Genomic DNA, 14,302 nt, shown 5'->3' with positions numbered 1-14,302 from the left:
GCCCTGTTACCTTTTCCCCGTGTTTACCTTTATAAATAAATCATTTAACTCTAAGGCTGTGTTCAGAGTCTTTGTCCTTCGAGATCTCGAACTTGTCTCACAACATTTGGCGCTGCGAGCAGGGTCTCAGGGGTCTTGGCTGAACACAGACACAAGGAGGGATGTTCTGGGATAGGGGCAAGAAAGCCAGTGCGGGCACCGAGGATAGGATTCCCAGGAGAACTGATGAGAGCGAGGGATTTGGGAGCTGGGCCAGCATGCTGGCGGACCACAGTAAACCAGTGGACTGGGCCAAGCAGTTAGACCCCTGTGGTGAGAAACTGGGGCACCACATTGTCTCCCTCCTCCAGAGGTCAGGGTTCCCCAAGGCTAAGGGGAGTCAAAGGGGTGCCTTCTGGCTGTTTGCATCCCTCCTGAGATGCCAGGTCAGGATTACTGGCCAGATACAGGATATGGGTCTTCAAAAGCAGGAGGCAGTCCAGGCTGCCCAGACCCAAGCCAGCGAACTTGAGGCCAGAGGTACCGAGGTTGCCTGCAGGCTGATCCAAATGCAGCAGGTGCTGGCAGCCAGACCCACTCAAAATTCGAGCCCTGGTCCGGCATGGCGACAAGTTGGATGCCTGGCTGGGGGATGAGGATATATGGATGGATACTGACGAGGGGGTGCCCGGGTCCCATCACACACGCCCTCCCCCCTACCCACCCGAACCCCTGCATGCTCGACCCATCACCATGCGATCCCAGGTCAGCCAGAGAGGATGGGAGTCAGGATGAGGCCCCCCTGCAGGGGAAAGTGCCCGTGGTCCCTCCAAGACTACGGAGACCCGGGATTTCTCAGCCAAGAAGCTGACCCAGCTGGCGGATTGATACCGTCGGCAGCCGGGCGAGCACCTGGCCACATGGCTGCTCCGACTGTGGGATGAGAGGTCCCCCAACGTGAACCTTTCTCACCAGGAAGCGAGTGCCCTAGGGAGCCTGTTCGACCAGCAGAGTGTTAAAAATGTCCTACGGGCGCCACAGGAAGGGATCGGGGACGGCACTACCTTCTTGCCCCTATCCCAGAATATCCCTCTGCTGTAAGGGCCTGGTACCCTACCCTTCTCGAGTGGGATTTATACAGGCAACCGCAATGGAGTACGGTCAGTGAGGGCACCATTTCAGTACTCTATAACCACAATATACTTCTTTATTTAAATCAAAACTTGATATCCCTTTACGTCCAAGGTTACCTGAACTTGCTTTTCGTATCTTTCATCTTTACAGAAAGGCACTGTCCTTGGACTATTTCACTTTTAAAAGACTCCCACTTGCTGGATGTAGATTTCACCTGATCCTGTATTACGATATTGAAAATGGCTGTCCCCATTTCAGGTGCACCCTCATTCCCTTCCACAGCTACCTTCAAACACATCCCCACCCACAGACACTACTCTCCCAGCTTCTTTGCCTGAAGTTAGGTCCAGCATTGTTGCTTCTCCAGTAGGACTACTCACATATTGGCTCCAAACCTGGAAGCACTTTAAAAATTCCATCCCGCTACAACTTTTCTGCTGAAATGGCCCCAGATAATTTTGGGGAAGTTGAAGTATGCTGTTACTATAATCCCATTATTCTTATACTTGTGATTTGCCTACATCTCTGCTCCTCTATCTCCTGCTAAATGGAGGCACCAGTGATCACCCCATTTTTTCCCCACTTCTGTGCCCATTTTAAGAGCCTTCTAGGACATCCTCCATCATTACTGAAAGTCTCCATAAATCAATATTTGCAACAACCCCACTTCTTTCACTTCCTCAGCAACACACAAAGCACTGGAGAAACTCAACAGGTCAGGCAGCATCTATGGACGGTCAACATTTTGGGTCAAGACCCTTCATCAGTCCAGATGACCCACTGAGTTCTTCCAGCACTGTGTGTGTTGTTCCAGGTCCCAGCATCTGCAGTCTCCCCTATCGTGCATTAAGTTTCTACACCGTTGTTTCCGAGTTGCCACTCCTTCCCCTCTTTGGAACTCTCTTCCTCAATGTGGTGGAAGCAGTCTTTGAATATTTTAAGGCAGAAGGAGATAATCAAGGAACTGTCCAAGTGGCCTATTCCTGCTTCTAATTCATATGTCTGCACATCTAATTTTGTTAATTGACTGAAAAACAAGATACAAATTTCATTTCTAACAAAATGGCAAGGATGGAAATCTATAACAACACACTGGGTAATGCTCTAAAACTGAGCTTATTTAATACTTAGTCAAATTTGCCTAGTTACACAAAAATAAATGTTCTGTAGCTAAAAGTTTAGAGCAAATCTTAGACATTAGAATCCACCTTTCAAAAGCTGAAAGTGCAAATAAAACTAATGAATTACACAATGCAAGGAAAATTTAATAATCAGCAAATTTATTAGTTACAGGAGGGAAAATTCTGATATTTACATAGTGCAAGTATATTTTTAATTATGGAATTATGTACATTAAATGAAATGAGATATGCTGGTCACACAAGCAAAAAACACATCACCCTTCATATAACTAATTCTCAAATTTTACTTTGCATCTGCCTATTCTGAATTGGATTCCAAATGAAAACAATAAAATATAAATCAAACTAATATATAGCAAGTGGCACATTACTGAATATTAACAGCCTGTCTTCAGGGCCTCTCAGGAGAGAAACTGCACGATTTAGCCTACAGCATTGATTAGGCAACTACTGTTAAAATTCACATACTGTACAATTTAAGGTCAGGTCACTTTACTCAACTGGACACATTTGGAATTCCTGTAGCACTGAGTATAAGAAGTCTAACAAATCCTGTACTCACCCAACGCAAACCGTCCTGGGAATGTGTCCGAACAGAAACATTTGTCTCAATCCTTTGCTTTTCAATACAAGAGCAATACACATGAAAAATAACTGGTTCCTATTAATTGAGATAAGTGTAACAATCACAAAGCTATCCACACTATTAGTACAATACAACAGTCTGAACTACAATGGATATTATGTTAGCTTTTTAACCACCAACATGGAGTACTTTTTCTTTCTTGAACAGTGTATTAAAACAAAATAGCATTTAACCCTGTTCAGGACATCTGCTTACAATAGAAAGGTGTTAAATTAAGAACCAAGATAACAAAATCTTTGAAAGTCATTTCGTATAATATATTATTCTTTATCAGGAATTAAATACTAAAGATTATTTGAAAGTTGCCATCATTTTGTATACGAATAGTTCTATTTTGGGTAAAAATTTACAAATGGAATTAACTATGAAACAAAAAAATGTCCCCTCTATAAAGATTAAAAATATTTTCTTAAAAGTCTTTTTAGCACCAGGTGTTGCTATAGATCAAGTTGTGCACAACGTACTAGTACCACAAGTATAGACTTCTGAACACCAAAATAATGCAATACTGTGGAATCGTTAACCACCCTCTGTATAACATTGCCATACACCAGCAGTGTTCTTCCATCAATTCCATGAAGCAACAAATTTTCCATTGTGAAAGTATTTTCTTTTTTTGCATATGAGAGTAGGTGAAAAATCCTCCAGTCAAGGTTCTGTACCATTTTGAATGAGATGCATCCTTCAATCCAATTTGGTTTATACAAGCCATCTATAAAGGTTCATTCAAACATGCAACAGCTTTAGTGTTGCACATTTTTTAAAAAATAGAACACTTGTAGGCATCAGCTGTAGTTAGATTTAAAAACTTAATTGAAGTGCCATTAAGGAAAACCTACATTTGATTAATGTGCATGACTTAAATCCTGAAACTTCAATTTAAGAGCAATAAATGTGAACAGAATTTCTTTACACCCAGTCTTGCAACCAAAATTGTTTACTTTCAGTGTACAGATAGAGCTGAAGGTCTGATCTTAAAATGTTTTATCCTAATAAAGCTACCTTGCCCCTGTACATGTGCATTTTATGATGTAATGCAACCAGTGAATTTCTGTAACTCCTGCAATCAATTTAGTGCAAAACAAATTTTCATAATGATCATGATGCAATTAAAGTCATAGGTCTCATCTGCATTACCAAGTACATCTGCTGAACAAATTTCAGCTCAAATGGATCCATGTTCCTTTGTTAACTTTGAATGCTGGGCCAATTTTCAATTGTTACAAAGATGCAGAAGTACCCCATAGCCTCTATTACCATTATCATCAAGATGTTGCAATGAAGACATTATTTGCTGCTATAACAGCAAAAAGTAGTTTATAACTACGCAAATAGTCAAAACTGACATTTTAGAAACACCTATCATGCAATCCAGAATTGCAAGCCTGATGTAACAAAAAGGAATCATAACTAAAGATATAATGGCTATTGTTACAGTTCATGTTGTGTAAACCTGTGCTGTACAATGCTGCTGAGGAAGATAACAATTTTGCTTGTTCATCTCAATTAAAATGAACTATTTTCTAGAATGCCCCATGCACACACAAGGCCAGCTCTCACTTTTTTTCCAGATTCAAGTCCAAAATGTCTGTTTTGGATGGCAGCAAAGTAGTGAATAGCAATATAGAAAAGGAGAATGAAGAGCTGTATAACATCCATTTTATCAACTTTCCCTGAATACAATTATACAATGCTGATATAAGCAAATTCCATATAAAGTCTGTTAAGTCCCAGTAATTTTCTTTTTACAGCTAGTAACATTAGTTTCATTATGTACAGGTATGGTTACATGCATCCATCACAGGTGCAATCTATTGCACACAACTGCAGTCCACTGAAGATCAAAAGTCATAGTTTGTACAAGTAATAGATCTCTTTAAAAACATCACCATTTTGCTGTTTAAACTTCGTAGAGATAGATCATCTTTTAAATATCAGTTAAACTAAATTCTGATATAAAACTACTGCCACTTGGAGACTGAATTTCTTGTAAACAAAACTGCTGGCTTTTTTCCCCCCATCAATTCTTACATTTTCTCCAAAGATTCAGAAAGGACTTTCATAAACCATCTAGAAAAACATTATGATTCACAAAGACACTGAGGTTTGGGTCAGTACAGGACAGATTTGAAATGAGAAAACTTTTCAATGTGACTTTATGATCTATCCATACAATGAGTATGAAACTGAGCTGACAAGTTATAAACAGCAGATTCTTACTTAATTGTTCCTATACATGTTCCTGAGGTCAGTGATGTTTTGTTTACAGCAAATCTTCAGGTAGACGCGAATGACTGCTCACAAAAAAATTCTATAGTTAGGCATTTAATATTAAAGACTATGAAATGTGATTAAAAGTTTTCTGAATTAGTTATTTTACAAGCAAAAGAATAGTGATTTGATCCAATTATGTGCTAAGTTGATAGGGGGTATTTTTTTTTAAGGTCCAAAGGAGAAACAAATTCAATAAAAGATAACAAACTCTATAAAGAATAAAACTGAGTGTTTTGTGGCTATTGCTTTTGGCTTTCAAATTTGCACATCATATTTTTGCTGAGTTTTGAAATAAATCTGTACTTTCCACCATATTTTAACCCATTTCAAACAAAGCATTACCATTAATGGAATCAAAATACTTTTAACAGTTGCTTGTGTAATGTAAAAATTGAAAATATGATTTTTGTAATCTCACGAGTCTACCCAAAAATAAACTGTGCTCTAAATGGGAGCTGCTGGTCTGGGGGCTAGAATTATTAGCAGGTATGTCTCTCCGATTCTGCAGGTTGAGAGCCCTCGCTCTCTGTGATCGTATCTGCTTGCTCCACCATTTCATGTTCTTCTACATCACATTGCCCATTGTGATCTTCCTCTGTACTATCAATACTTTTGCCAAGCTGCAATGTTTCCAGTGTTTTTTGTGCTTCAGATACCCAATCATCAATTCTACTGCTAAAGGTTACCACAATGGCAACAGGCTCGGGAATATCATCTTCCTCCTCCTCTTCATCATCATCTTCCTCCTCCTCAAGCATGTCTGGTACAAGAGTACTGGTGGTGCTAATCATGGAGGAATTAAGAACATCCCTGCAGCTACCGTCAAGTGACCCAGTCTCAGTGCTCTGCTGAGAGGCCCACTCTAACATATCATCAGCTTTCCCTTCTTCCTTGTCTGAACCAGTGAACTTTGTTGGATGGGATGTCTGGCCCACAGAGGTGGTAGTGGTCATTCCTAAGACCGTTTTGTTAGCACTACTTGTGACTGCTGGTAAACCTGTAGACTTCTGCAGAACAGTGGTCGCACTTGGTGTGGCTTTCTCGATCTCAGAACTTTCGGGTGCATCAGTGGCCTCCACCATATTTCGCCAGTTTGTTTCTTAAAAACAAAACACATTTTACGATTTCAGATTGACATTATTGAGTAACAGAGTGAAAAATGCAAGACATACCCAACTGTTGAGAAAGGAAGAATTTTAGACTTAAATCAATCTTCAGATTGGGCAACTTTAACAGACCACCCTCAGGGTAACAAACGGGTTCCATTCTTACAGAGGTCAATTTTGTCCATAACCACCATACCTCCACAGTATTGTAATAAATGGCAGCAAAAGTACACAAGACTGATAAGGAAGAACAATGGGGGAGGGGGAGGGAACAAACTAGTTTTGTTCGTAGGAATGAACATATGTATGTGTTGGACTTCTGAATGTAATATTATGGGAGCTTGTTCACGTGCAGGTGTCCATAAGTCAAGTGCTCTTAACCTGGGGACAGCTTGTAGATGGCACATAAGTGGACAAAGACTAATAATTTCCACTATACACAAGTTTCATGCAAATATTGTACACCAAGTAAAATGTGCCCTTATTTATTTATTTATTTATTTATTTATTTATTTATTAAGGTGAGTGTCTTAGTTCATCCAAACTGCCAATTCATTCAAACAATAGAGATCTCATATACTTTCATAAATTCAGAGATGAGCTAGAAGCTTGGTAAATATTCCAAGATAATACCGAGAACTTCAATATATTCCCCCATAGCCTGGTGTAACCAAAAACGCAACAATATCAAGATTTATCCAAATTCAACCATACATTAGAATTACAGTTTTACATGTTACACTGGGGAAAAGACAATAAAATTTGTTTGAAGAAAACTGAAATACAAGATTTCTTAAGATCACAAACATCTGTTAGAATGTTACAATTTATATTAAAAACACAGAAGCAGACCCTGGGACTTGGCATTTTTCAGAAGTGTATTTGGGATCCTTAAGATTAATCACTTGTATCTGCTTAATCTAATAGCTATTTAGCACAGTCAGAATTTATGTGCATCGACAGGAGTTTTGCTGGTTGGCAAAGTGATCTGAAAAGTGGTCACTTACCATATTCCTTTTCATTCACTTCAGAAATGGGCTCAGATATAACACTGCAAAATGAAATGGCACTCGCTGCAGAAGGGTTACGGGAGTGACCCATGTGTGGAACTTTTCTGGTGTGCTTCAGCGCCTCCTCAGCTTGTTCTTGCTCCAAGGCAGTTACCATATCACGGTATGCTTTACGGGCCTCCTCCGTTAATGCCACCAGCTTATTAAACAGGTTCTAAGCAGAGAAATCCCACAATTGTTCATTTGAAGTTACATGAATATTACTTATCGGGTAAAGATAATAAAAGGGAAAAATCACAATGCTTTGACAAGCAGGACATCAAACCAACATCCCTAGCTGCTGTAGCTGGTTATGTACAAAATGTGCTTGGATGGCTGATGACATGTTATCCTATTGTCAAATAAGGGAAGCTGAGTGCTATGAGAAGGCAGGGGAGACATTATAAAGTGGTTGGAGAAAGCTCCTGAGCCACTGATGTGCCAAAGCACAGCAAGTATTATGGAAGCTTTAAATCGGAAGTATTGGAGGGTCAGGAAAGATGGTAACTAACAGCTGTGGGGGAGTTAGAGTGGGACAGGATATATTCAGAGTTATGGATGAATTGAAGTGAAGATACTAGGGAGAAGAAGATAAAAGTTATCTTTTAGTCACATGTACATTGAAACACAATGAAATGCATCTTTATGCAGAGTGTTCTGGGGACAGCCCGCAATTGTCGCCACGCTTCCAGTGCCAACATAGCATGCCCACAACTTCCTAACCCATACGTCTTTGGAATGTGGGAGGAAACCGGAGCACCCGGAGGAAGCCCATGCAGACACGGGGAGAACATACAAACTCCTTAGTGGCTAGAACTGAACCTGGGTCACTGGCAATGTAACAGCGTTATGCTATTTACACACAAGGTTACCCTTGGAAAATATCAATACATTGAAAAAAAGATTCAAGCATTTTAAAATTATGACATTTTAGCCGATTGAGAATGGTGTTGTAGATTTGGAATGGTGGAAATCATAGTTAATGACCAAGATGTGCTTTATCAGTTAATTTTGAAGCCAAAAGTTAAAGGTCTCTGGGTAATGCAAATTATAAAGGGAGTGACAAACTGGCTAAGAAAATGTACATCAATACGAGTGGGAGCTCAAGTGGGACGAGCAGAGGAAGTTGGTGTTTGAAGGTCAGTATGCATTTGGTGGGCTGAAGGGCCAGTTTCTGTGCTGTATCTCCCCATGACTCTTAGGACTAAGTGGCCTGAAAAATACATTAGTCACTTCCATGATCTACATTTTTAATCATTTCATACACCAGCAATGGAAATATATTTCCTTCACCCTTGATCCTTTTCAGGGCTCAAAAAAAAAGTCCTGGCAGCAATGTCAAAGCCTAACTGGGAGTCCAATGACACAGGCAGATCAAATGTTGATACTCCAGTTATTATAGACCACCTCTGGAATTGGTTTTTCTTAACCAAAGTGAATCGTTGACAAAACAGGAATACTTCAGATTGGTGAAACATTCAATTAGATTTGCTGATATTTCAAACTTCCAATTAAATGCACATTTCAATGATAGTTAAGTACTCATCATGTTTTGATATCCATCATGTTTATTAAGTTACACTGGAAAATTTTCAATGATTTTTTTCTCACTAGCAGTTTTTTTTCGACAGGATGCAGAGCTGGGCTGACAAGTGGCAGACGGAGTTCAATCCAGAGAAGTGTGAGGTAGTACACTTTGGAAGAACAAACTCCAAGGCAGAATACAAGGTAAATGGCAGGGTTCTGGGCAGTGTAGAGAAGCAGAGGGACCTGGGGGTTCATATCCACAGAGCAAAGTTGCCTCACAGGTGGATAGGGTAGTTAAGAAAGCTTATGGGATGTTAGCTTTCATAAGTCGGGGGATCGAGTTTAAGGGCTGTGAAGTGATGCAGCTTTACAAAACTCTGGTTAGACCACACTTAGAGTACTGTGTCCAGTTCTGGTCACCTCATTATAGGAAGGATGTGGAGGTGTTGGAAAGGGTGCAGAGGAGATCTACCAGGATGCTGCCTGGATTAGAGAGTATGGATTATGAGGAAAGACTAAGGGAGCTAGGGCTGTTCTCATTGGAGGGGGAGGGGGAGGGGGAGACATGATAGAGGTATACAAGATATTGAGAGGAATAGATAGAGTGGACAGCCAGCGCCTCTTTCCCAGGGCACCAATGCTCAAAACAAGAGGACATGGCTTTAAGGTACTGGGTGGGAAGTTCAAGGGTGATATCAGAGGGAGGTTTTTCACCCAGAGTGGTTGGTGCATGGAATACACTGCCTGGGCTGGTGGTGGAGGCTGATACATTGGACAAGTTCAAGAGATTGTTAGATAAGCATATGGAGGAATTTAATTTAGAGGGATGTGGGTGGAAGGGGTTAGATGGTCTTGGGTGTGGTTTGAAGGTCGGCACAACATGGTGGGCCGAAGGGCCTGTATTGAGCCGTATTGTTCTATGGTTCTATAAAGTGATCCACAGCATTTTGATAGAAGGAATCAGATCAAGAAATCATCTTTGTTTTATGAACAGGAATGAATTTATTGCCAGAGTACAGTGTAGCTGAAGTTAAAGGAAAGGAACTTGCAGGACTGCTAATGAGAACTGTGTTGACCTACATTGATAAAATGGTCTTATAGCTTTGCATCATTCTTTTTGTCCCTATTAATTGTGATCTTACTTGGTAGAGCATCACTTAATATACCCCACACAACTGTGCTTCACCATTAACAATCAACTTTTGGGAATAATGCGAGATGTCAAAAACCTGAAAATCCAACGCCATTGCGGCAGTAGTGCAGCTTGTTGAGCCACTGCCTCTCAGCACCAGAGAACCAGGTTCAATCCTGACATTGGGTGCCATGTGTGGAGTTTTTATTTTCTCCGTGACCACATGGATTTCCTCTGGGTGCTCCAGCTCCCTCCCACATTGCAAAGACGTGTGGGCTGGTAGGTTAACTGATTGCCACTAGCTGCCCTAACTACGTGGCTGAGGCATAGAATCGAAGGGGAAGTTGATGAGAACGTGGGGAGGATAAAAAAACGACATTACAGTCAACAACGGGGACCTTTGTTGTCTGTGTGTATATTAGCAAGTTTGCAGACACATGAAAATTGGTGGAGTCATACACTAAGGACACAGCAAAACGATCAACTGGAAAGTTGGGCAGTCCAGTAGCAGATGGAATTTAATCCTGACAAGTGTGACTCACAAGTGTGAGGTAATGCATTTTGGAAAGTTAAATTCTAGTGTGATATATGGAATAAATGGCAGGGACCCGAGGAGCATTGATGTATGGATAGACCTTGGGGTGCAAGTACCTGTGAATCTATACACAGGTAGATAGGGTAGGTTGGTATGCTTGCCTTCATTACCTGAGGCATTGAGTGCAAGAGATGGGATGTCGTGTTGCAGCTTTACAAAATGCTGGTCAGACTGCATTTGAGGTTTATAAATTATGAGAGGCATAGATAGGATAGATAATCAGTCTTTCTCCCCCAGGGTGGGGAGCCTAGAACTAGAGGGCACAGGTTTAAGATGTAATATATAGAAGGCCTTACTAAGGAGAGGGCAAAGCTTGATCGGCTCTTGGAAAATAGTTCAATCACTTGTCCTGCACTATTGGTGGGGAAGCACTTTGGGACTGGTGACCATAATTCTGTTAGCTTTAAATTAGTTATGGAAAGGGACAGATCTGGTCCACAAGTTAAAGTTCTATATTGGGGCAAGGTAAATTTTGATTGTATTAGACAGGAACTTGTAAAAGTTTATTGCAGTAAGTTGTTTGCAAGCAAAGGGACATCTGGCAAGTGGGAGGGTTTTAAAAAATGAGATAACGACAGTTTAAGGTCTGTATGTTCCCATTAGAGTGAAGGGCAAGGCTGGCAGTAGGGAATCCTGGATGAAAGGGGATATTTATGTTATTCTCAGGAAAAAGGAGGTATGGGGCAGGTTCTGGCAGCTGGAATCAAGTGAATCCTGGGAGGACTATAGTGGATGCAGGAGTATACTTAAGGAAATTTGAAGGGCAAAAAAAAAAGGGGCATGAGATAGCTTTGGCAGACAAGATCAAGGAGAATTCCAAGAGATTTTACATATAATTAAGGGAAAGGAGTAACTACAGAGACAAAAAAGCTCAAACACCCAAAGGGGACATCTTTGTGTGGAGCTGCAGGAGATGGGTGAGGTCCCCAGTATTTCTCCTCTGTTTCTACCGTGGAGAAAGACAAGACGACTTCGGAACTTCTGATGGTTGATGGGGATGGCTTGGTGATATAATGTCTCTGCATTACAGCAGAGGTGGTGCTGGATGTCCTAAAGCATGTGAAAGTAGATAAATCTCCGGGGCCTAATCAGGTACATCCAAGAACACTATGGGAGGCAAAAAAAAAATTACAGGATCCCTGGCTGAGAAATGTGTATCATCGTTAGCCACAGGAGAGGTGCCAGAGGACTGGAGGGTGGTGAATGTTGTACTATAGAACGATACAGCACAATACAAGCCCTTCGGCCCACCATGTTGTGCCGACCATCAAACCACTCCTAAGACTATCTAACCCTTTCCTCCCACATATCCCTCCATATGCTTATCTAACAATCTCTTGAACTTGACCAACGTATCAGCCTCCACCACCACCCCAGGCAGCGCATTCCATGTGCCAACCACTCTCTGGGTGAAAAACCTCCCTCTGACGTCTCCCTTGAACATCCCACCACCAACCCCCCCCCCCCTCCCCGCCCCAATTACCTTAAAGTCATGCCCTCTTGTATTGAGCATTGGTGCCCTGGGAAAGACGCGCTGGCTGCCCACTCTATTTATTCCTCTTAATATTTTGTATCCCTCTATCATGTCTCCCCTCATCCTCCTCTCCAGTGAGTAAAGCCCTAGTTCCTTTAGTCTCTCCTCATAATCCATACTCTCTAATCCAGGCAGCATCCTGGTAAATCTCCTCAGCATCCTTTCCAACGCCTCCACATCCTTCCTACAATGAGCCAACCAGAACTCGACACAGTACTCCAAGTGTGGCCTAACCAGAGTTTTGTAAAGCTGCATCATCACTTCGCGGCTCTTAAACTCAATCCCACAATTTATGAAAGCTAACATCCCATAAGCTTTCTTAACTACCCTATCCACCTGTGAGGCGACTTTCAGTGATCTGTGGATATGAACCCCCAGATCCCTCTGCTCCTCTACACTGCCCAGAATCCTGCTCTTTACCTTGTACTCCGCCTTGGAGTTTGTCCTTCCAAAGTGTACCACCTCACACTTCTCTGGATTGAACTCCATCTGCCACTTGTCAGTGCAGCTCTGCATCCTATCAATATCCCTCTGCAAGCTTCAACAGCCCTCCACACTATCCACAACACCACCGATCTTTGTGTCATCTGCAAACTTGCTAACCCACCCTTCCACTCCCTCATCTAAGTCATTAATAAATATCACAAGAAGTAGAGGTCCCAGAACCGATCCCTGTGGGGCACCACTAGTCACAGCCCTCCAATCTGAATGCACTCCCTCCACTACAACCCTCTGCTTTCTACAGGCAAGCCAGTTCTGAATCCACACAGCCAAGCCTCCCTGGATCCCTTGGCCTCTGACCTTCTGAAGAAGCCTACCATGCGGAACCTTGTCAAACGCCTTACTAAAATCCATGTAGACCACATCCACTGCACTACCCTCATCAATCTTCCTGGTCACTTCCTCAAAGAACCCCATCAGGCTTGAGAGGCAAGATCTTCCCTTCACAAAGCCATGCTGGCTGTCCCTAATCAGTCCATGATTCTGTAAATGATCATAGATCCTATCTCTCAGAATCCTTTTTAACAGCTTACCCACCACAGACGTAAGGCTCACTGGTCTGTAATTTCCTGGACTATCCCTACTACCTTTTTAGAATAAAGCGGACAACATTTGCCACCCTCCAATCCTCCAGTACCATTCCCATGGACAACGAGAACTCAAAGATCCTAATCAACGGTTCAACAATCTCCTCCCTCACCTCACGAAGCAGGCTGGGGAATATTCTGTCAGGCCCCGGGGACTTATCTGTCCTAATATTTTCTAACAGCTCCAACACATCCTCTCTTAATATCTACATACTCTAGAACATTAACATTACCAAAACACTGTCCTCAGCATCATCAAGACCCCTCTCCTTGGTGAATACTGAAGAGAAATATTGAGAACCTCACCCACTTCCACAGCTTCCAGGCACATCCTCCCACCTTTGTCTTTAATCGGACCTTCCTTTACCCTAGCCATCCTTCTGCTCTTCACGTACGAGAAAAAAGCCTTGGGATTCTCCTTAACCCTACTCGCCAAAGCCTTTTCATGTCCCCTTCTCGCTCTCCTTAGCCCCTTCTTGTTCCTTCTTTGCTACTCCATATTCTTCACGAGCCGTATCTGATCCTTGCTGCTTACACCTTACGCCTTCTTCTTCCTCCTAACTAGTTGTTCCACCTCTCTTGTCACCCATGGTTCCTTCTCCGCCTCACCGGGACAAATTTATCCCTAATCTCCATAGTACATTTCCCTTCAAAAATGTCATCCCAATTTACACTCCCAAGTTCTCGCCTTAATTCGCCTTTCCCCAATTAAATATCTTCCCGTCCTCTCTGCTCCTATCCTTGTCCATGACAATGCGAAAGGTTATGGAGCAGTGGTGGCTGTCCCCAAATGCTCACCCACCGATAGATCTGTCACCTGAGTGAGCCTGTCAACATAATGTGACAGAATCCATCCTGGACACACAAACTCCACCCCACCTAAACCTTTGGCACTGAGCAGGTGCCAATCAATATTCAGGAAGTTGAAGTCTCCCATGATAACAACCCTGTTATTTTTGCATCTTTCCAAAATCTGCCTCACAATCTGCTTCTCAGTATCCCTGCTGCTACCAGGGGGCCTACATTCAATGGTTTTATTCAATGGCTGTAAAGAAAAACCTGAGAACTACGGAAGAGTAAGGCTAATATCTGTGGT

General features: G+C 42.1%; 1 protein-coding gene across 5 annotated transcripts in view; it reads right to left on the bottom strand.

Annotated features, from left to right (window-relative positions):
• Nucleotides 1-2,394: 2,394 nt before the first annotated feature.
• secisbp2l (SECIS binding protein 2-like) overlaps nucleotides 2,395-14,302 on the bottom strand; it is a 117,396-nt gene continuing 105,488 nt past the window's right edge. For all 5 annotated transcript variants that reach the window (XM_052040437.1, XM_052040436.1, XM_052040433.1 and 2 more), the window contains 2 exons: nucleotides 7,289-7,505; nucleotides 2,395-6,274 (listed from right to left, as the gene is read on the bottom strand). In XM_052040437.1, the coding sequence (XP_051896397.1) occupies nucleotides 5,655-6,274; nucleotides 7,289-7,505 (837 nt within the window). In that variant the 3' untranslated portion in view covers nucleotides 2,395-5,654. The remainder of the gene's footprint in view (nucleotides 6,275-7,288; nucleotides 7,506-14,302) is intronic.

Source organism: Pristis pectinata, chromosome 28 (assembly GCF_009764475.1).
Source record: "Pristis pectinata isolate sPriPec2 chromosome 28, sPriPec2.1.pri, whole genome shotgun sequence".
NCBI classification, from domain to species: Eukaryota; Metazoa; Chordata; class Chondrichthyes; order Rhinopristiformes; family Pristidae; genus Pristis; species Pristis pectinata.
This window is presented reverse-complemented; position numbering and strand designations above follow the sequence as displayed.